Below are 22043 nucleotides of genomic sequence, written 5' to 3' on the forward strand. Positions count from 1 at the left end.
CATGAGACAAAGAGACAGATCAGAGGGAGAAGGAACCAAAGGGAGAAGCCTCAAAATAAAGCATAGTGGGGGACGGGTTAGATTTCATGTTGCCTCATACTGGAAATAATATAAATGAAGACCGAGCACCTTATAGGTGGACTTGATATCTAAATCTGAGTATTTGGGGATAATCTGCTCTTTCATGTGGTGGGATCAGAAGTGAGGAAGAGTCATGATGGTATGTTGCCTGTGGGAACTCCACTTCTTTCCTGGGATCTTGACCATTCCTTCAGCTCTTTCAGGAGAGCATACAAGATTTACAAACAGTTATGGTTTCAGCAGAGGTAAGATGCTCATAAATAACTTTTAAAATAAGGTTTAGTATAATTAATGATATATGAAAATAAATATTTGAGAATGTAGAGGTTGAAATCTTGGAGAATCTAAGACATCAGAATAAGCATACTGATTTTTGTTATTCATGTCAGAAATCTGCATGCTACATGAGCTTCCTAACTTTAAAGGGTTATGATAAGGGTCAGAAACTTTTTTTAAGTTGCAATTTGGTATTTGGAGATATCAGAAACTGTAGTTATATAACATATGAATTTCTCTTCTGGTCAGGCCAACGTGTACACAGGAGTCTGTCAGTATTCCTAGCAATGCAATTTTTAATTTAGTTGACTGTTACCTTGTGCTCACTTTTAGAAAGAGAGGTCCTTACCCGGATGCGTTTGGGGAGGTAGTTGAACACTGTGGCCTTGAGTGTGAAGGCTTCTCCTCGGATCACAGAGTAGGGAATTGTGAGCTCCACAAAGAAGGGCTGGAAGGCTCGGAGGGAGGCAGTTGGAGAGAGACCAAGTCCAGCACCACTGGACAGGCAGAGGGCCCCTGCCTTCCACTCAGTGATGGTATCAGGGACTCTTACTCCTACTTCACCCACACCTGATGAGCTGCGGAGGATGGCAATGTGAAGAACAAAAAGTAAGCAGTTAAATATATCCTTTCTAGGAAGAGAATCCCTATAAATGATTCTGTGGTCATGACTTGCATGCACTCAGTAGAAACACCAATAATGGAGAGTATAATCAACGCTTGAAATGGGAACATATAAGTCATTTTCTTCCAACTCTGACTGTTTTCAATCCTAGTCTATATCAGAATCTCCTATCTACATTCAGTTGTAGTATAATCTATTATAGATAATATAGTTATAAACTAAATATGTAATTTGAGATTGTTCTTAAATTTTCCTCTCTAAAATATTGTTCTGCTGAGGCCAGGTTTAGAATTTTTAATTCCACTCCCGTTGTGTATAGTCGGCCTGACTGATTCTGTGCTTAACTCGATTATTGACCAATGAAGAATCTCTTATAGGTGTTAATCGGTGCAGTGCTTGGTTACATTTAGTCCTTATGCCCATTTTCTGGATATCTTAGAATTAAATTTGGGCAAAATTTCTTAGCTCTGATACAATTAGTTTAGTGAGACTTCTTAACAGAAGTATTTGTGTTAGACCTTTCCTGAAAACAGCAATGTATCTAAAAGAAATACTTGGATATTGAAAAATTAGCTAAGAATTGCAAATTGTAAGGAATCTATCTTGTTGCATTGTGTATATAAAGGAAGTTACTTACTTTACTACCACCAAATCCCAGATCCAGGTCTCAGGGAAGTACTTTCTCACAGTCTCTGTGGGAGGCTCTGAAACATGTATCTCCCTGAAAAACTCGTGGCTTCCTCTCAATTCAACTGAGCCTATGGTGGGTGAGGGAGGAGATAGACACAATAAATATAAAGACAAAGCTTATGAGAGATTGTAATAAGTGCTACAAAGGAAGCAGGGTGATGAAATAGACAGGAACCAGGAGAGGACGCTTGGGTGTTAAAGGAAAGCTTCTTTGAGGAAGTAATATTTTAGCTGAATTCTGAAGTATTGGAAGAAGCTGGGAGTGAGCTGAGGGCAGAGAAGTACAAGCAGAGAACACAGAGACCTAGAGCCAGAAAGAGCCTTGGATTGTCTGTGGACCAGAAAGGAGTCCTCTGTGGCTCTTGAGCCTTGTGCTGGGTGGAGAGTGCTAGGACATGGGGTGGGAGGAGGGCAGCAGTCAAAGTTCCCATTTGACGTGCTCCTCTGTGGGAGCAAAGAAAAATAGTACCCAAACATCATGACAGTGGCTTTGAGAAATAGTTTATAAGAATGAAAGGATCAAGGATAAAAAAGGCTGTTTATTCCCATATGTGTCAGACAATCAGAGTTAGGATGTTTTACCCTGTTTACCTTCTGTTAATGGTGTGCTGGTAAACAATTAACAACCAGCTCTCTGGAAAAAAATGTGTGCATATATACACTTGTACATACACAAGGTTACTATAAATCTTACTGATAAAGAAGTCTAGAATATAATTTGTAAATAATAAAAAATACAGAATAATCTTTCTAAAAATTCCATATAGCCAATTGCTTCTCGCTGAATGTTTTCCTTGATTTTTGACAAACTCTTTTGTTTGTACTCAGCCTATATTCAGCCACAATTTGACAATATCAGACTATAAATGAATACTTGATTACGGTCTGATTCATCAAAGAAGTAGCCACAGCATTGAAAAATGAGTGTGATTTCAACATGAATATTGGCTGATGTTTTGGGGAAGGTAAAGAGCTTCTCTACTTGACTGGTAAGAATGTAGTCACCATTTGTGAACACTTTTATTTCTGTTTACACTAATCCTGTGCCTGGAAAATTTCTCTTCCCTTTTCACCCCATACACCTCCACTTACTGGAGGCAGATTCTTTATGAATGATTTTCTGATTCCTCAATCAGAATCAATCCTTTCTTTCATTCTGCATATCTGCACCTCTCTTACAACACTTTTCGTCATCTGCCTTGTATTCTCTCCAGCTTTGCATGTGTGAAGGCTTGACCCAATCAGAATTTTGGGGTTTGTATTGCCATTTGACCTTGAGTAAGAACATTAATATATCTGAATCAGTCCGTTTTTGTTAATTTTCTTACATTTTATCTTTTTTTTAGAAAATATTTTATTTTTTCCTTTTTCTCCCCAAAGCCCCCTGGTACATAGTTGTATATTCTTCGTTGTGGGTCCTTCTAGTTGTGGCATGTGGGACGCTGCCTCAGCGTGGTTTGATGAGCAGTGCCATGTCTGCGCCCAGGATTCGAACTGACGAAACACTGGGCCACCTGCCTCGGAGCGTGCGAACTTAACCACTCGGCCACAGGGCCAGCCCCTTACATTTTATCTTTTTTTTTTTTTTTTTAAAGATTTTATTTTATTTTTTTATTTTTTCTCCCCAAAGCCCCCAGTACATAGTTGTATATTCTTTGTTGTGGGTCCTTCTAGTTGTGGTATGTGGGACACTGCCTCAGCGTGGTTTTGATGAGCAGTGCCATGTCCGCGCCCAGGATTCGAACCAACGAAACACTGGGTCACCTGCAGCGGAGCGCGCGAACTTAACCACTCGGCCACGGGGCCAGCCCCCTTACATTTTATCTTTTAAAAAATTCTTTTATTTGGGTTAACGTATTAGGTTATTAATTTTTTTTACCTGGAGCAGCTAATAGTCTTCCATACTTCCGTGTTGTAAAGTATTCATGCTGGGTACATACCTTGGGCTTATGAATCTTTGAGTTGGTAAATACCCTTAAGCCCATATCCTGTAAAGGAAATTATTATCTAATCAGTACATAAATATTAGAAAATGTATATAGGCACATAACTTCTTATCAATGAATTTAACACACAATGTGATTAGCTTAATATTAAATGTTTAATGTTCACATATGTAGAATGGATATAGATATGTTTACAGAGGTAATTTCATTCTGTTTGTAAAATTCTGTCAATGGTAATTATTTTGCATATGTGATATTTATAAATATCATGAGGAAATAAATTTCAGTAAAAAGAAAAAACTTGATTAATAGTCCAAAAAGTTCCACTCCTGCCTCTGGAGTAGCAGTGGCCTTGGAGAAGTCACTATGTCTCACTGTCCTTAACTCTTGATGTCTCATTATCCTTAACTCTGATATGAAAGCATTAAAATAAATATTTTTTTCCATATATAATACTTTGTGAACCTTAAGAACTGACTGTCTAAAATATCAGGAATTTACCTTTAGGAAGCTGTAGATATCTTTTTCATTTGTATTTGATACTGGGGAATACATGATTCCATTGATATAGACATTACGGTGATTGACACAGTCTCCATCGTCTTCCTCATTTTGATTTAAACTCTCAGGGAAACCAGTGAGGTCCTTTACTGGTAGCAGGCTATAAACCTGTACAAATGCAAGGACAAAAGGACAAACATATTTTTGGTTTATTTTTCTTAAGTGAAAGGAGAAAAGAAAAGAATAATACTGTCTTTCTTTGAGTACCTCTGTTACTTAGATAATCGATTAAGAAGATGATTTTGAAGATGTGTAACAATTTTAGGAAAAAAAATAAAAATATTCCCGTCTAAGTATTCAAGGATCATAATCATTTGTTTCACAGTTCAGAGGCAATCCCTAGATTCCACTCTAGAATGAAATAAAGTTTTATTAAGAAAAATTGAGGTATGCTATTTCTGAGACATTGTACAAAGCTTTGGATGATAGATTGAAAATGACAGTTTTTATCTCTATCCTGAACTTAGCAAATGACTCAGATTATAACAAGTAAATGAACACATGTTCTAAACAGACACATGAATAAGTATATATCATCTATATAGGTTAGGATAGTATTTTTTAGGTATTATTCATGGGAGCAAAATGCTCCAGATCTTCACACAATACATAAAATTTTAACTGTAAAATACTAGAAATGATGCTTTCAAATTCATTTGAAGGGGAAGAGTAAGACAAACATAAAAATGCTGATAGGTGTGCTATATTATATCCATAGGACTTTAAAGTTGATTGACAAGAATAGATTAGCAAAGTGAGTAGTGTAATGAAGTTAGACACTTTCTCAAAGGCAGCTCCCTCTTATATTCTCCATCTCCCCTCTCAGCTTTTTTTTTCCTCCAAAGCATATTACATAATTACTGTCTGTCTAATGTATAAAAATGTAAGTTCCATGATAGCATGGATTTTGTCTTTCCAGTTGTTCACTACTAAATCCCCAGAACTTAGACACACAGTAGACATGCCTAGAACACAGTAGGCACTAAATAAATACATGTTGAATGAATAACTTTTGCTACTAGGAACAAAGTGTTTCATTAGTAAAACATTATCAAGGATTGAGGGGAACCAGTGTTTTAACCCAGATCTACTGCTACATATCTGAATGCTTCTGCTTTATTAACAAATTAAGTAGGATTTTTGCTTTATCTGTCCACCAGGGTTGTTTTAATTAAAAAAAAAACTTAGGGAACTTTAAAATTATATTATACAAACATAAAACATTAATATTATTTTTCCATATGTTACCCTTGTTCCTACTATTGAAATGTACTTAATACTTAACTTAGAAGTATTATAATATTTTCAATTAAATCCAATTGGAAGGACCGAAGAGTAAAAAATCCTTTCCTAGAAGTTTCTCTTTTAGGGAAGCAAAAATGTAAATTTCCCTTTGTAAAATTTTAAGAGTAAAAAACCTTCAGTAAGAGGTTATTCCAATTGGCCTCCTATTGAAACTTTGAAGATATGAGCAAACGACTATTAGTGAGTGCTATTAAGTGCTTTCTGATTGTTCCACTCCAGCATATTCCTTTATTTCTTCTGCTAATCCAATATTTAAAAGATTTCATTTGTCACTGTCATTTGTTGTATAGTAATCATTACTCCTAATTTTGATTCATCAGAGACAGTACACATGTGCCTTCAGAAATTGTGTGCATCTTGGGACGTCCAGTGTTTCAACTGATATAAGGCTTATAATGACAGAAATTTGATATTTCATTTAGCCTGTGCAGTCAGTGCAAGTAAATGTACCATTTTGTTAGGGTTTTTAAAATGCTGAAGCTAGTTTGAAAATCCTGTTATTGGTTTTATAGAGCTCTAGGGTCTCAAAGACTGAATGATACATGATTTTATACATATATATTCACATGTAATATTTTCCTCACCAAAAAAGTGCACATGAAAGAGCTCAAAACTATAAACTCCTAGATAAATTTAATAGTAATAGATCCTATCCTACTCAGATAGGCATTTCTTCTTGCTTGAAGACTCTTGCCTGGCCCTTCCTGGCCCCTGAGGTTGCCGGGAACTCACTGAGGCCGGGGACAGCTCTGCCTCAGGCTTCATGAGCAGCACACTTTGGTCCACGGCACGGAGGGCGCAGAGGGACTGAGGAGAAGCTGTGACTCGCAGGTGGGCGGGTGAGCCCGGGAGACTCTGTGCTGGGCTGAAGCTCAAATCCACCTGTGGAATTGTGGAGAAAAGTCAGAAAGGCAAATTTCCTGATTTAATCATGCATTTGCCAGCATTTCCTGAGTGTTCCTCACATTTAATGCACAATCAGTCTTTTGGACTTTGTGGTGGTTGACACTGTATGAGACTTGAGGCTGTCTTTCCCCTACACTTCACTCTCAAGAATCGGTTGAGCCATTATCATGATATCTAATTATTCTTATACATTATTTAATTTGAAATACTATTTTTACCTTTGATACATGGTGAAGTGTTTATTACCTGTGAGTAGAATGCAAATAGTTCTAGATGCTCTTGTATTTTTTTTGGCTCTTTAGTAGTCTTAAAAACTTCCTCACCAATTTCCCAACATTTCATCATAGAAGGGAACGAGGTACTCTGAACTGTACCACGTGGTAAGAGACAATGCATGAGAATTTTGCGCTAGGAGTCAAGTGACATGGCTTCTTATTGTGACTGCCATTACCTTGGTGAAATTCTCTGAGGAATTCATTTAACCCCTTTGGCCCCAATGTGTGCAAGTAGAAAATAATTGATAACAATAGTAACTTCTAGTTTTAACATTGCAAATTTGTGATATAAAGCACCCACCTTGTTGGCCAGACAGTTTTCAATTTCATATTTTGCAGAATCCCCAACCACTTCCCCATCAGGTAAAATGGTATAGACGAGCAGTCGAGCAATGGGAGCGATGTCTGACTCCACCAGGACTGACACAGAAAAATGGCCTCTCACTGGAGCACAGAGAGATTCAGGAAGTGATTATGAGTTAGACATCTCCCCAGGGCTGAAATGAAATTTTTCTGTTGCACAAGGCCATTTTAGGAGCCTGGTCTGGTTAATGATTGTTTCTATTAGTAGGTGTAATAGATATCATGAACAGTAGATGTAATGGATGAATGACTACCTCTAAAAACGTTTTATCTCTAAGAACTCTAGCTGTAGAGAAAAACTTTATCAAAGCCCTCTCTTGTCATTTAAATCATAATGATTTCTCACCAATTTTGTTTTAGCTCAGCTATATAAGGCACTAATGCTATCTAAGTGTATGGAGACATCCACTTGGCTCCCATCTGATCTATACCTCACACTGAGAAGGGAAATAGAACCTAAAGTTGTGAGATGTAATAGTAAGAGATTAACACATTGTATTTATCCTTATATCCTCCTTAACCTTCTATGAACCAAATATTCTATTCTTTTCTTCTTAAGAGGGTACTGTGCTCTTTTAAAAGTTACTTTTTGATGCCTGCGTAGATTCTTTAGACATTGCATTAAACTTCTGTAAGTCTATCATGGTGCTTCTGTGTTGCTAGGAAGAGGCAAGAGAAGAGCAGTTCACTGATGGTTCTCCCTTAGAGTAGGAGAAACCTTCAGAGGTTTATGTTGTTCCATAATTGTTCATGGGGAGAGTCTATTTCAGTGGTGGAAGTATCCACTTTAACTCTTCATAAACCATAGCTATCTTCAAAAGCAAAATATGATATAAAGATACAAATGACTCCACACAAGCCTAGGATATAGAAGACACTCCAAAATTTTACTTTCTCTCCATTGTCTAAAACAATTTTGAAATGTCATTTTGAGGAGAAGTTCTATGAATATTTATGGTTTGAAAATTTAGAATAAGCATAGATTATAAAACAACAATATCAACATTTTAAATAATCTGAACAGAATATGCTGAGGAAAAGAAAAGAAATATCTGATAAAAGGTGAAAAAAAGAAACATTATTGCTTTCTCCCCTCAACTTCTTCTTTTTCGGGGTTAGATGGAAGTTCTCTCCCTTTATTTGAGGCTATTCCTGTTATTTCTGCAGTATAAAGTTGATGTGTTGAAGTGGGGAAGAAATATGGAATTACGGATATACTTACTGTCTCCCTGCTCCACAGGCAGTGTGTGAGTTCCATTTCGGACAATGCCTCCCTTTGCCATCATCTGCAAAAAAGGAAATGAAAAGGAATTAATTTGTCTGACAGAGGTGGTACCCTAAGTCTTGCCTTCCAGCCTGTGATGCGTGTTTTATTGAGCCCCTGCTGGCAATAATTAGCCCTGAGAGAAGTCGAATTTTCGAAAGGAATATGGATAAGAAGTCAAAATAGTGATGCCTAAAGACCTTCATAATTCCTTGCCCCATAGAGAGCTTTTGTCTCTACAGGTGAGTCAATGCAGTGGCCTCCCTTCTCACCAGATAATAGAACACAAGCTCCTTCAGCTCCTGCAGGACCTGTCCATTTAGAATATAGTGTACTTGGACTGTCTGAGTTTGGCCACAGGGCAGTTCACGAGGCATGGGCTCAAGGTGGACAAAACTCTTGCTTGGGGAGAATACAAGATTAGCAGTGTGATGAGCTTCTTCGTTTTCTTCTGACAGCCATTGAAAGGCATGACAAGGGCTATGATCCTTGTGTTTGACCTAATGAAAGAAAAAAAAATATTATTTTATAGATTATATGTTATAGAGAATCAGTATTCTCACAACTCTGCATTTATTTACTTTCCTCCTTAACTAGTACCTAGAAATCTTTTGCTGCACAGTAAAAAGTGAGAGAGAAGGACCCCTCATTTTGTTCATCTGTATTACAGGCCTTTACACTGCAGAGGCTCCGTATGTTGGTATTTATATTTCTAAAGAGCATAAAAGGAGGCATCCTTTGTTCTGATTAGCTTGCGCAACATTTCTTTGGCCACTTGACCTATGAGGACAGAAACACTGGAGCTATGAGACCTCACTGAAGAGACTAAATAATCTCCAGAAACTGAAGAATTGCATTTCAGAAAGTAGAGGACTCGTGGCCGGTATTTGAGGTATACCTCAAATAGGTATTATGAATAAATGTAATATTGCAACCTTAGGAGTCTGAGAACACTTTCTATAAACAGCATTGGTTCCAGAGTTGGGTTGGTGAATTAACTGAAGTCTACCTCTCCTGCACTGTCTTAGGCTAAGTATTTTTAATGCTTTCTGTGGTTCTGGATTCTGAAGGCTTATAGGCCTTATTTGGGTTGTGTTTCAACTTTCTTCATGAAGAAGTTGTTCTCTATTCTTTCCAGGCTTCTCCTATCTTCATCCTCACCTCCCAAGTAGCACGACTGAATCCTTGTGTCAGCAAAACACTTTGTTCATAACTCAGTGTATGTTCTAGTGATAACACACAAATGATTATGAAAAAGAGGGAGCACTTAAAAATAATATTTTCATTTTCAGGACTAGCAGAGTGCCTTGTACATAGAAAGCATTCAAAACACTTCTTGATTGAATAAATGAGTGAACATTCAATTTTGAGTTATTAGGGCTATGGGCTTTTATGCCATCTATTTAAAGCTGAATCAATAAAATATATTATTTATTCCTATTTTATATTTATATGAAAAGTCCTAAGAGGCAAGAGTTTTCCATCACTATTATTGTATAATATTTGTTGTGTATCCATATATCTATAAAGGTATATCTACATCTCCATTGACGAATAGAGAACTATATGCTATACAAAGCAAGTTATATGGGTATGGATGAAAATCTGGAGAAAATCAGAATGGCATGACAAAAGTAAAGTAAGAACGATAATTGATGGGGTTTATATGTTTAACCTAAATGCTAATGATGTTAAAATGATGCTTTTAAGGTAATAATATTTAATGGTTAAAGGGCGCTTACATGTATTATCTCATTTAATCCTCACAGTAACCCCAAGAGTTAGGTATTAATATTACACTCATTTTATAGATAAGGAAATGAAGTATAGAGATTTTTAGTTATTTGCTCTTAATACAGAGTTGAGCCAGATTTGAACCTACTTTATCTGATTCTGGAACCTATACTTTTAAAAAAATTATGGTAAAAAGCACACAACATAAAATTACCATCTTAACCATTTTTAAGTGTACAGTTTGGTTGTGTAAAGTAGTGTACAATAGATCTCCAGAACTTTTTCATCTTGCAAAACTCAAACTCTATAACCATCTCAAACTCTTTAACAGCTCCTTATTGCTCCTTCTCCCCAGCCCCTGCCAATCACCTTTTGACTTTGTGTTTCTATGACTTTGACACTTCAGATACTTCATTTAAGTGGAATCATACAGCATTTGTTTTTTTGTGACTGGCTATTTCACTTAGCATAATATCCTCAAAGTTCATCCATGTTGTAGCATGTGACAGGATTTCCTTTCTTTTTAAGGCTTATTGCTATTCCATTGTTTGTATATATCACATTTGATTTATCCATTTATCTCTTGACAGATATTTGAGTCTCTTCAACTTCTCGGCTATTGTGAATAGTGCTGCTATGAACATGGGTGTGCAAATTCCTCTTTGAGACTCTGCTTTCAACTCTTTTGGATGTATACCCAGAAGTGGGATTACTGGATCATATGATAGTTCTATTTTTAATTTTTTGAGGAGCTGCTATACTGTTTTTCCTAGTGGTCTCACCATTTTACATTCCAAGTACAAGTAGAACCCACACTTTTAGCCACAACACCGTACTGCCTCCTTTTTCATAAACTTTTTCAAAGTTGACCTTAGGTAAGTTTCTAATTGCTATTTTTTTTTCTCTCCATAGGACTAAATACAATTTGGAAATTTTATCACTTTTAGGTAGCAACCTTTTTTCCAAGGCTACTTCAGGTCATTAGTAACTTCTTTCCAAACTTACCGTGACAGTGAGGGTGGTATCCATGATGTTGGTGGTGTTGATGGAGAACTGCACTAGCCCATGCTCATCAGTGGTAGTGTTGGAAGAATAGTTAGCTTCATTTGCTGTGATGAAGATGAGTTTATTTGGCATGGGGACACCTTTCCCATCTACTAGGAGCACCTGAGGATTAAAAAGTGTGGATCGGTTAGATGGCTAATATCCAATAGACACCAAACATATTCATTTTATCACAAAATAGAATGTGTCTTATATGTTGGCATATAGGACATGGCATGGTTCGATGCATTGAGGGTATGGCAGTGAACAAAATGTTTCCTTCCGTCGTAGAGCTTACAGTCTAGTAAAAGAGACAGGTGTTAAAGAAATAATATATATTGATTTAGTAGTAATCAGTCCTAAGAGGAAAAATAAAGCAGTGTAAAGGGATAGAGAATGATAGAGATAATAGGGGTGACCTGAAAAATGTATTGTGTGGATATTTTGAAAATGCTGTGTATTATATATAATTCTTGGAGAGTCACAGAACACACGAATCATATAGTAATAAAAATTTTTAATCCATTAGCCAAATTTAATTGAACCCAAAACACCTATTTTGTGGTAGACTGTTAACTTTCTATGGATTTGTGTTCTGAAATATAGTAAGTGCACAAATCAACTGCTAATACATTATCCCGAGTGCTTCCCTAGTTGTTTTATATATGGTATGTGTTTCTGAACCTAGATTTTCAACCTTCTCTACCTTTGGAAGGTAGGCAGATTTTATGAGGCTCTTCTCATGTGGAAAATGTAAAATTAAGAAGACTCGCAAAGTATTAAATAAGGGCCTAAAGTCAAAATACTGCTAATATTGAATTTAGGAGATGAGCAGTCCAGTGCAGATTGTAAAGATGGTGATTCTTTTTCAGTATAAGCTATTTTGGCAGAAGGAAGGCCAACTGGCAGACTGGATCAGTATCTGTAATTATTTAACAAAATCTAAGTTTGACAATGAAATGTCGACTGTATGTACGAAGACAAGTATGGGAACACGACTCTGATCCTTACTCTTTTGGTGAGAAAGCCTTATGACTAATGGGATAGTTATTTAGCAGGAATAAAATATCAAAAAACTACTATATACATCTGAGAAGTTAAAAAAAATAGACTATACTTTCATTTTAGGAAGTGACCAAAGTTTCTGAATGTTTGCTGTCATGATCAACACATTCTAAAATTTACTGCAGCACTTTTTTGTCAAGTCTAGTCTCTCTGTCTTTTACACTCTCCACAGCTAAAATCCTATAACATGTCCATTAAGAACATGATACACAGTAATTAGACGCTGAGGTACATAAAACTGTCATCTCAGACTTTTGAAGTCAGAAAGATCCATTTGTACATCCGCTTATAATAGAAAGATAACAATAGAAGATTTTTTTGTAGGCCTGTGAGAAAGTTTGTAATTTTAAAATCTGGGAACCTTAAATAGCAGTATTTTACCCTTATGTGTACTGTTTTAAAAATATACTTATTATATTTATATAACAAGTATTATAGAAAAGCTAATGTAAATATAATATTCATAAAAAACACTAGGTACAGTAGAATCTTTTATACTTCAAAATAAAAATTAAAGCCACTTACCCACTCATTTCCAAACAAAGTTAGTGTTAGAAGAATAATGTAAGTGGCCACCATGAATTTTGAGATTCTTGTGAGAAAATATAAAAATCTGAGACTGCCTGGTAAATCAGCAAAAGGAGCTTGAGTGACATCACACAATGCTGTTCCAGAAGTGAAAAAAATCTTCTATTTTGATAGTGCTTTGGAATGAGTTTATAGATTTCATATACAAATTTATAGAGGAACACATTTCTTTTTATGTGGTTTTATGCCTTTGGTTGTATTAATCAACAGATAACATTAGCCAGGTAACGTTTTTAGCAGACTATGCTCTGCTTATTAGGTGATAGTACATAGTCTGATTGTGAATTGCAAAATACTCCACCTGCCCAAAGAACGGGATCCCTTGTCTAAAGTTCGAGTCCACTTTCACAAAGGAGAGTTTGGTTATGGTTCTTGTTATTTCACTGGATCCTCTTCCAGTTAATTCCACCTCTGAAAAAGAAGAAATAAATAAGTTCTTTTTTGGAAGGATGGTCTCCCTGAACTTCTTATGTGACCTCTTCTCTTTCAATTTATAATTTGGCAAAGGAAATAAATCAATGTCCATTGTTTTTTCTTTTATACATTGTTATTTCTTTTATACCATGTAGTACACAAACCTGTTCCTTCTTCTTGGATCTTGGCCTCGACTTCAAGTTTCATTGCAAACCCTTCTCTCTTCATCTGAAAGATCTTGGTTTTCACTTGCTGAGACAAGCAGCCCTGGTTGTTTAGCTAAGAGGGGAAAAAATATAATACAACAACATAACACTGGACACATCAGTGATCAGTTAATCTGTTGGGATTTTGGAAGGAAACATAGCCTAGCGATCTCCTATGATAAGAACACAATAAATATTTTCTAGGGATTAATTATTATTACATTTCACAACAGTATCTGGTTTATAATTGACAAGTGTATTCCTTGATATCTGATATTCACTAGGGTAGATGAGATAGAAATGCCTTAAAAATTTTTGGGTAATCTCACTGTAGCAGGCAGCTAACTCTTCACCAAAGTCTGGTTCCCCTCCCAGAGTATACAACTGTGGCTGCGGAGTGGCTTCCCATCAGGGCACTGTGTTTCCTACCTCCCTGGCCATGTGACAAGCTCTTGCTAATAGAAAGAGAGCAATACCGACACCCTTCCCAGCCAAGGTGGTTAAGAGGTGGATGTTTTCTCTTCTTCCATCATACAAGTGGATGCCCAAGAAGACTTTGAATGCCAGGTAGTGGAGCTTGCTCAACTTCCATCATTTTGGGTGCTTGATGCACCAAGAACACCCACAATAAATAATTACAGGAAATAAATAATTCCCATTGTGCTAAATCATGTAATTTTTTAAAGACTGCAATAACTAGCATAGAATTCTCTTACAGATTGCTCTCCTTCCAAGTTAGCATCACGTTGAACTCACTGTTTATCAACAGTGCCTCTGTTGTTATCCCTAGAAGGAATAGTTTTCCACCTACCTGCTGACTGAATTTCTCACAGATAGCCTCTGACTCTCTGCCAAAGCAGTTAGAAGGGTTACTATATTTTCTGCACACGGTCACGGTCGCATGTCCTGGGACAGGCTTCCCATACGTGTATCTGTCATAGGAGGTTGCCAAATGAATCAAAGCAGACAGACATTGAACATCCCCATTTTCTGCCTATTTATATTTCCCCTTTAGCTATTGTGCGTTTACTCTCTGTACTTCCCCCTAATCTCTGCAGGGCTCATAATGTGGAGGGCCAGTGAACTAAATGATGACCCTTCTTTTTAAAAAATCTCCAGTGCAACATGCTGAAATTTACTACAGTTTTCTTTCATTATGCCTTTTTTCCCCTAATTTTTTATTTTCCACTTCATCTTTTAAAAAATATCTTTCTTACTACAAAAGCTAAACCTGTTCTTAAGAGAAAAACAATACCAAGAAAACAAAGAGAAGAAACAAACACCCTCAATTCTACTTAAGAAAACAGACTGTTAATAGGATGGTGTCTCTCCTTCCATCATCCTTTCCCTATGTGTAGCCATCTCTGTTTATGTAGAGTTTTACTTGTTTACTTTTTACAAAAATGGGATTGTGCCATAAATATGATGATTGCTGTGTTTTCTAGAGCGTTTGTTTCCTTCCCTATTTAAAATATCCTCTATATCTCTATTTACAAGAGTATTGGCTCACCAGGTATACGGGAACAGGAACTTGGTGGCCATTACTCTGAGACAGTGCTGGGGCAGGGACTCAGCTGAATAGTGGGTGTGTTACATATGTGGTCATTAGGCAGGACCGGTCTTCACTCTGCCTGCTCTTTCTGCTAGTCCTACTGCTGGATTGCTGGACATGGACGCACAAGATCCTGGAAACATGATACTTGAGAGGTCTTGTCCAGTCTCGTCAGTAAAAATGGCAGTACCAAGAGGTATGCGACATGTCTTAGGTAGACCAATCAGTTAGAGGAGATTTCAGTAATATGCCTATTTCTACAAATTCTGAATCTAAGCTATTTTTCCATTCTGTATGCAAGGTCAGGTAAATGGTCTTTGAGGATTGAATTTCCTCGACAATCTGGTGAAGAGTGAGTCAGTACCCTTCAACATTATCCCATTTGTGTGTGTGTGTGTGTGTGTGTGTGTGTGTGTGACATCTGCAGCTTTGTCACTTTCAGAATTGATCCTAATAGTGTAGTCTGTCTAGGAACAGTTGCCTGCCCCATTGTAGTTACAATAATACTGATAAGGACATGCAAGAAAGTAAGAAGGAAAAACAGAAAAGCAACAGGAAAGTTCTAGAGATGGGGATGCTCCCATTTACTTAAAGTATTTTTTCCGCCACGGTTTCTAGAGAAACTAGCCAAAATATTCCAAATGGTGAGTCTCCTTTAAATAATTACCCTCAAAAGATTAAAAAAGTCAACTCACAGGCCACACACTGACACATTCACCTCTTGTTCCAAGATGGTGATTATCTTTGGCACTGTTACTTGCACTTCAAACTTGGGAAGCACTGTTCATTGGAGATAAAGGAAGTTGGTGATTGGTTTTCAACTTTTGGGGAATTAGTATTTTCAGGTTCTCCATAACAATTCCCTAATAACATTTTAGGGCTCTGCAAAGGTAACTCTTCTCTCCAATATATCTACCTTATTCTTAAATGGAGATTCTGGTTGAAGGACTATGACAGATCACTGTAACCTTAATGAATTATGGCAGACTCCAGTAAAACAAGAATGCTTTACATTTTTTTTGAAATTAAAAATTGCTACAAAAATAACCAAGCCTTATGAAGTCCTATTCACAAGTCATTGAAGGTTCTCATTGAAGTTAGATATAATTAATTCTATTCCAAGCCCAATCTCACCCATTTCCATGGGAAATGGAAGGAATCCAAGTAGGCTCAAATTCTAGGCCCTAGAAGTTTAAGTCTGAAGAAAAACGGTCCATGATTTTCCATAATCCATACCAAATTCCTCCACGATGAAGGGGTGCTCTGCCCTTCCACCCGATTCCTTCTGTACCACCACCTTATAGGAGCCCTGAAAGGGCTCTGATGAGAGGGGGAAGGTCAGTTGCTTGAGGCCACTCTCTAGCTTAAGATTCTGCCATTGTGCAATGCGATTTTCTTTGGGGTCCTGTGGATACATTAATTATAACTTACAAAATAGTCTAGAGCATTAGAAACAAAAAAGGAAATCTAGGAAAATCCCATGTTATCAACAAAAAGGGCAAATGGGGTCATGGTGAGGGGTGGAGAGTTAGAACCATCTAGTGCTATATAAGTTTGAAGACTTCTCCTTAATGACAAGTGTCTGGGATATTGCAAGAACCTCTCAAGAATATTTCCCCTAAATATATTACTTTACTTATAATTATCAAATGTTTCATGTTGCTTACCTTAATGTATACTAGTGGAATCTGAAAGTCAAAAGAGAAAGAAAGGAGTTTAGAATTGTTCTCAAATATTCTCAATTATGATTTGTAAGCAAGATAGCTTTATGTAGAATAACTCTATCTGTAGTTGAACACAGAAAACTTCCAGGTTAATTTTTTTACATAATTTTTAATTAATCCATTTTAAGCAATTTATAAATAATGGTAAGACCTTACTAGGCCATCAGTAACAAATATATGTGTACTGCTATTCACTAGGAAAGAGATTTACTAACATTACTTAAATGCTTATAGCATCCCAGTAAAGAACACTCCTTTTTCTATAAAATTTTACAGTTTGAGAAATAAACACTAACAGAGCTATGGGCTCAGTTGCCCTCTGTATCTGTGGGTTCTGTGATGGAGGAACAGATTTGGGAAAGAAAAATCAAGGCTTTGGTTTGATGTCTGCATTAAAATTGAAAGAGATTTTTCTTACCATAAATATCAAGTGTTAGCCTGGAGTAACAAAATTAATTACACTCATCTTTCTTTGTAGAAGAGGTTTTGGTTGGTGTGTTTAGAAAAATTCCAAATCTTGGAGAAATTATTTGAACTTAAATTACTTGATGATTTAGTTGTGTCTACTACTTAACATATCTTTCTAATTTGCCTAATTGAGAACTATCTAAAGAGTAAATTTAACTGCGTGACAACTGAGTATGAGTACCAAGGTAGACAAAATTAACTCCTTCTTGACAAGGGATTATGTTTTAAATGAAGATCTTGCACTACTGTAATGCCAGAAATTACTGTTATTGATGTCACATTGGTACTTCCCCAAGCCTGGTACTTCCCCAACACCAAAAAAACAGACTCCCACCCTGTTTATACAGATAATAATGATTCTATACAGATATTAGGAAACTCACCAACTCATTCAGGGGGTAAAAATTTTCATCCAACACGACAACACGAAACTTCACTGAAACGGAAATATTTTCTATGAGCTCCAGAAACGTTAAACCAGGTCTATAGGCTGGTAAGACAAACTATGAAGGAACCCAAATTATAGGGCCTTTAACTGGAGAATGTGAAGGGAAGAAAGAGCTTTCCTTTTGAAGTTTTCCTGACTGTAGGCCTCTTCGTACCTGTCTGCCCTGGTTTGTAGATGGGTTTGTCTGTCTGGACAAAGACCAGGCTCTCTTTCTTTTTAATCAGCACCGTGGTCCGCTTCTTGAACTCTTGGGTTGCTCCTTTGACTTGGATAGTGAGGAACATCACCTCCTCATTGGATGAAGCTCTCGGGACCTGAAACACAGGAAAGACCCTGAGAACCCAATCAGTCTATCAAGTGTCCCCAAGCATCCCTGGTTCCATTCCTCACTGGAGATCTTGCCCCTTTTGCTTAACTTCACTCCCTTATTCTCAGCAGGGAGAGTTGGCACGGACAAGAATTACTTCTGTCATTTTACAAGTGAGGAGACAGAACACAAGATGGAGGAAAACACATCACTAAGAGAAACCATAAATGAGACTCATCTCTCCTTATAGATCAGCCAGTCCAGTCTTGATTCAACTGCACACTGAACTTGACCAAATTAGTGTTATGTGCTAAAAGGGCATGGTAGAAGCATCTCATAAGGGTATGAGGAAGAAAACTACAATATTTTATTGCTGTAGGCTGTAAGCATTTTACGTACGACCAACTCTGAAGAGATGTTGGATAGCTGTTCATGGTAATTTCTACAATTTTCACTTTTAGAAAGAGTATGCGGTGATGCATTCCTGTCAGCCTGCCACTCGGGGCTTATGTTGAACACTGGCTTAGTTTGCTTTATTAATATTTTTTTTTTCCATTTTAAGAAGTCACATTTTCCCTTTGTCCGGTGCATACTGCTTTTTTTCTAACAGGAATTTTCCTTGATTATTAAGTTTATTTTTAATATGCTTATAAATATTTGTCTCCCATGTTGGAAATTCATGCATTGCTTCTTTTTTTTTTTTTTTTTTTTTGAGGAAGTTTAGCCCTGAGCTAACTACTGCCAATCCTCCTCTTTTTGCTGAGGAAGACTGGCCTGGAGCTAACATCCATGTCCATCTTCCTCTCCTTTAAACTTGGGACGCCTACTACTGCATGGCTTTTTGCCAAGCGGTGCCATGTCTGCACCCGGGATCAGAGCCAGTGAACCCTGGGCCGCCGAGAAGCAGAACGTGCAAACTTAACTGCTGCACCACTGGGCGGCCCCGGTGCATTGCTCCTTGATTTCCACACTTAGTTGTTACATTTAGATTCCTTCCTGAAGTCCTTGCCAGCCTCTCAAAGCCTTATCTTGACTGAATTCTAGATCCCTATCGTGCTGACCAATAGAACCGAGTATATTAAGTCAAACAGCCATACTCACAATGAAACTGACACAGTGGAATAAGTCCTTCTCTGCCACCAAGTCAGTGAAGAGGCTTCTGTTCTCCCTGAGAGACTCCAAAGAAGCACTTACAGTCACGGTTTCATTCAGGTGGCTCAGAAGGAGGCAGCCTTTCTCAAGGATCTCAGAGTGGAGCAGGGAGGGGACCAGCACCATATAGTGCCTGGGAATGAGGGAGTCCAGTTAGAGGAGAGTGTAGGAGGAGAGGTATTGTTATCAACAGCACTATTTTACATCACAATTATTGTTACTATCATTAGTTCTATACCAAGAGAAGACATATTGATAAGCATGAAGTTGATCTCTGCTGTTGAATGACATGGGTGAGAATTGTTCCCCTTTCCATCATCAGCACCATGGCAGTGAACATTTTACTTGAAGTGAGCCTTAAATAGATTAAAATTTGCAGGTATACCTCACTTTAAGGAACCCAAATATGTGTGCATATAAATTCAAATAAAAATACACTAATTTGGGGGCTGGCCCCGTGGCCGAGTGGTTAAGTTCAAGCACTCCGCTGCAGGCGGCCCAGCGTTTCGTTGGTTCGAATCCTGGGCGCGGACATGGCACTGCTCATCAAACCACACTGAGGCAGCGTCCCACATGCCACAACTAGAAGGACCCACAACGAAGAATATACAACTATGTACCAGGGGGCTTTGTGGAGAAAAAGGAAAAAAATAAAATCTTAAAAAAAATACACTAATTTTATTTATTCATGTTGTAAATCTATTTTACACTAGGATTGCTGGACAAAGGAAGCACGTTCTCAGGTGGGGCACTACAAAAATCAATTTACAGAATTTCATTGAATATATATATACATATATATATATATTTAACAACCCTATGAAAGTGGTATGGCAAGTCTTTGTTTCCACTTTACAGATATAGAATACTTTCAAAGCACATCTTTAATAAGAATAATAAGTTGTTTTTATGTATCCATGGATGGATATTCCTTATTGCAAGAGTTAAACAAGGTCTAATATTAATTTTGTTGCTATTTTTGGTTCGTGTAGATACAAGTGCTGTGAAAAACTGCTCATGTGAAAGTAAATAAATGACAGATACAACAATTATATCACTGCTACCAGTTCTTGTAGCTCCTTCTAGAGTATGTGTTCCAAATCACCCAGTGCTCTGTTATCAAGAATTGCTTCTAATCATCTATCACCTGATATTTCCTTTTAATCTTCCTTCAATTTTGTTAAAACAGAGAATTCATCACCACTTGATCTGCGAAAGGATTTTCTCCCGTCATGAGAGTCCTTTGCTTTCTCAGCATCATCAGTATTTCAAATTCTTCCTTTATTTGGCACCCTAGAGATTTTTATACTCCAGGACAGTGCTCCATGGTAACAGCTGATTGAGGGAGAGGTTTGTCTTTCTCTTATGAAGTGTTAAATAGGCAATTAAGAAGGGGAGGTAAGAAACCATAAATAGTATGGTCTCAAGCAATCAATAGGAATCTGAGGATCTGAAAATTGATTCCTTTAAAAGCATCAATTTCCAATGCCCCTTAGAAAGTCTTTATATATCCTCAGAGAATTTAGAGATTCAGAGATCCAGAGTGTTGGAGAAAAATGGTTGTGAATAAGTGAAGAATGAAGAATCCAGATTTATGAAAGCTCATCATTGGAAGAGACCTTAGAGATAAGAAAGTGACAGTTTCATAGGAAAGGCAAATGAATGATGTAAAGAAGAATCTGAAATAAATGAAAGGACTCTTTAAGTTTATGCTCTATGTGAAACTCACGGTTTTCCAGAGACTGAGGCATTTGTAGGCATGAAGACCAGAAGGAGGAGAATAAAACTTGGATGAAGGTATTTGCTCTTTCCCATCTTTCAGGAAGAAGGGACTCAGGGAGATCAGACTGTATTGTACCCTACTCCCTGCAATTGGTCTGGTCCCAAGCATTCCTCAGAGCAACTGTGCTTTATGCTGCTCTCTGTGCAAACAGGAATTTCCACCCACACAAGTTGTCTAAACAAAATAGAGTCTCTGAACATTTTCTGAAAGGGTCATTGCTCTCAGGGGCCTACTTAGAGTCAAGGTTAATTCCTCGTGGGCTAAATAGAATTCCCGGAGGGATAAAATCCACATTCCGGTTAGTGCTCACTTTCTCTGGGTTTTACCGTAAAGCGGCTAATCAGCTTTTGACGCTTTCTCTCTCTTATTCCTTTCCACTTCCCCACAGCACTTTTTGTGGCTTTCCTCACATTTCTTACGTGAATAGTTGGCAAGGGAAGCTACAATTTAAGCAACACTGGGCAAGCTGAAAATAGATATTTCACTACAAGTCAGTGTGCCTGCACGTCCTCCATTAGAAACGCCTACCTTAAATGTTGAAGCAGCTTCAGAATTCAGCAGTCCTCTGTGGAAATGATATTGGATTAAGCTAATAGGTTTTTGCCCTTAGAGATATCACCGGATTGCAGATGAAGAGCCAGGCCCTGGAAAAGGAACAATAGAAAATATTTTCCTGAATTAAGAAAGTGAAAAGATGGAAGGAGAAGTAGCCTGACCTCAAAAACAAGCTTTGACTTATTGTGCCTAACAAAGATCCAATTGCCTTTACCATCTACTGTACAAATTTCCTTACTGCCTTCTAAATATGCTACTCCTCACCAGTCTTTAATCATATGCACTATTCTATCCATCCATCCATCTATCTATCCATTTGGTTGTTTTATAAGTATTTGTTGAGCCTAGCAGGGCCGGATATCATGCAAAATCATGGAGATGGAATGATCAAATATGTAGAAACGGATCCATACTAAGAGGTCTTACATTTTTGTTGGTGTGAGAGCAGAGAAATAAACAAGCAACAAAAATACGGTGGTCAAACATTATGATCAGAGAAATTCAGGATGCTCTGGGAGCACATAAGAGGTGTACACAAGCCAGACTTGGGCCTTGGAAAGGAAATCTAAGGGAAAGAAAAATGTAAATTAAGCTCTGAAGTAAGAGTAGTGGTTAGCCAGAGGAAGGAAGGAGGTGAAACGTGCACATTAAGAATGACATTTACAAAGGCTCAGGAGGTGAGAACAATCATGACACGTTCAGTGAAATGAG

The 22043-nt window shown here is 37.4% G+C and overlaps 1 protein-coding gene across 1 annotated transcript in view; it reads right to left on the reverse strand.

The window, feature by feature from the left end:
• The window catches only part of LOC103561496 (alpha-2-macroglobulin-like), a 36155-nt gene extending 14843 nt beyond the window's left edge, over positions 1-21312 (reverse strand). The window contains exons 1-19 of the mRNA XM_008536141.2: positions 20724-21312; positions 18944-19127; positions 17690-17849; positions 17471-17523; positions 16563-16583; positions 16132-16300; positions 15591-15675; positions 14155-14275; positions 13302-13416; positions 13025-13134; positions 11032-11193; positions 8565-8792; positions 8251-8314; positions 6967-7109; positions 6217-6366; positions 4120-4287; positions 3552-3660; positions 1620-1740; positions 707-935 (exon numbers count right to left, since the gene is read on the reverse strand). Of these exons, the coding sequence (XP_008534363.1) occupies positions 707-935; positions 1620-1740; positions 3552-3660; positions 4120-4287; positions 6217-6366; positions 6967-7109; positions 8251-8314; positions 8565-8792; positions 11032-11193; positions 13025-13134; positions 13302-13416; positions 14155-14275; positions 15591-15675; positions 16132-16300; positions 16563-16583; positions 17471-17523; positions 17690-17849; positions 18944-19127; positions 20724-20809 (2478 nt within the window). The 5' untranslated portion in view covers positions 20810-21312. The remainder of the gene's footprint in view (positions 1-706; positions 936-1619; positions 1741-3551; positions 3661-4119; positions 4288-6216; positions 6367-6966; positions 7110-8250; positions 8315-8564; positions 8793-11031; positions 11194-13024; positions 13135-13301; positions 13417-14154; positions 14276-15590; positions 15676-16131; positions 16301-16562; positions 16584-17470; positions 17524-17689; positions 17850-18943; positions 19128-20723) is intronic.
• Positions 21313-22043: the final 731 nt, after the last annotated feature.

Source organism: Equus przewalskii, chromosome 5, assembly GCF_037783145.1.
Source record: "Equus przewalskii isolate Varuska chromosome 5, EquPr2, whole genome shotgun sequence".
NCBI lineage: Eukaryota > Metazoa > Chordata > Mammalia > Perissodactyla > Equidae > Equus > Equus przewalskii.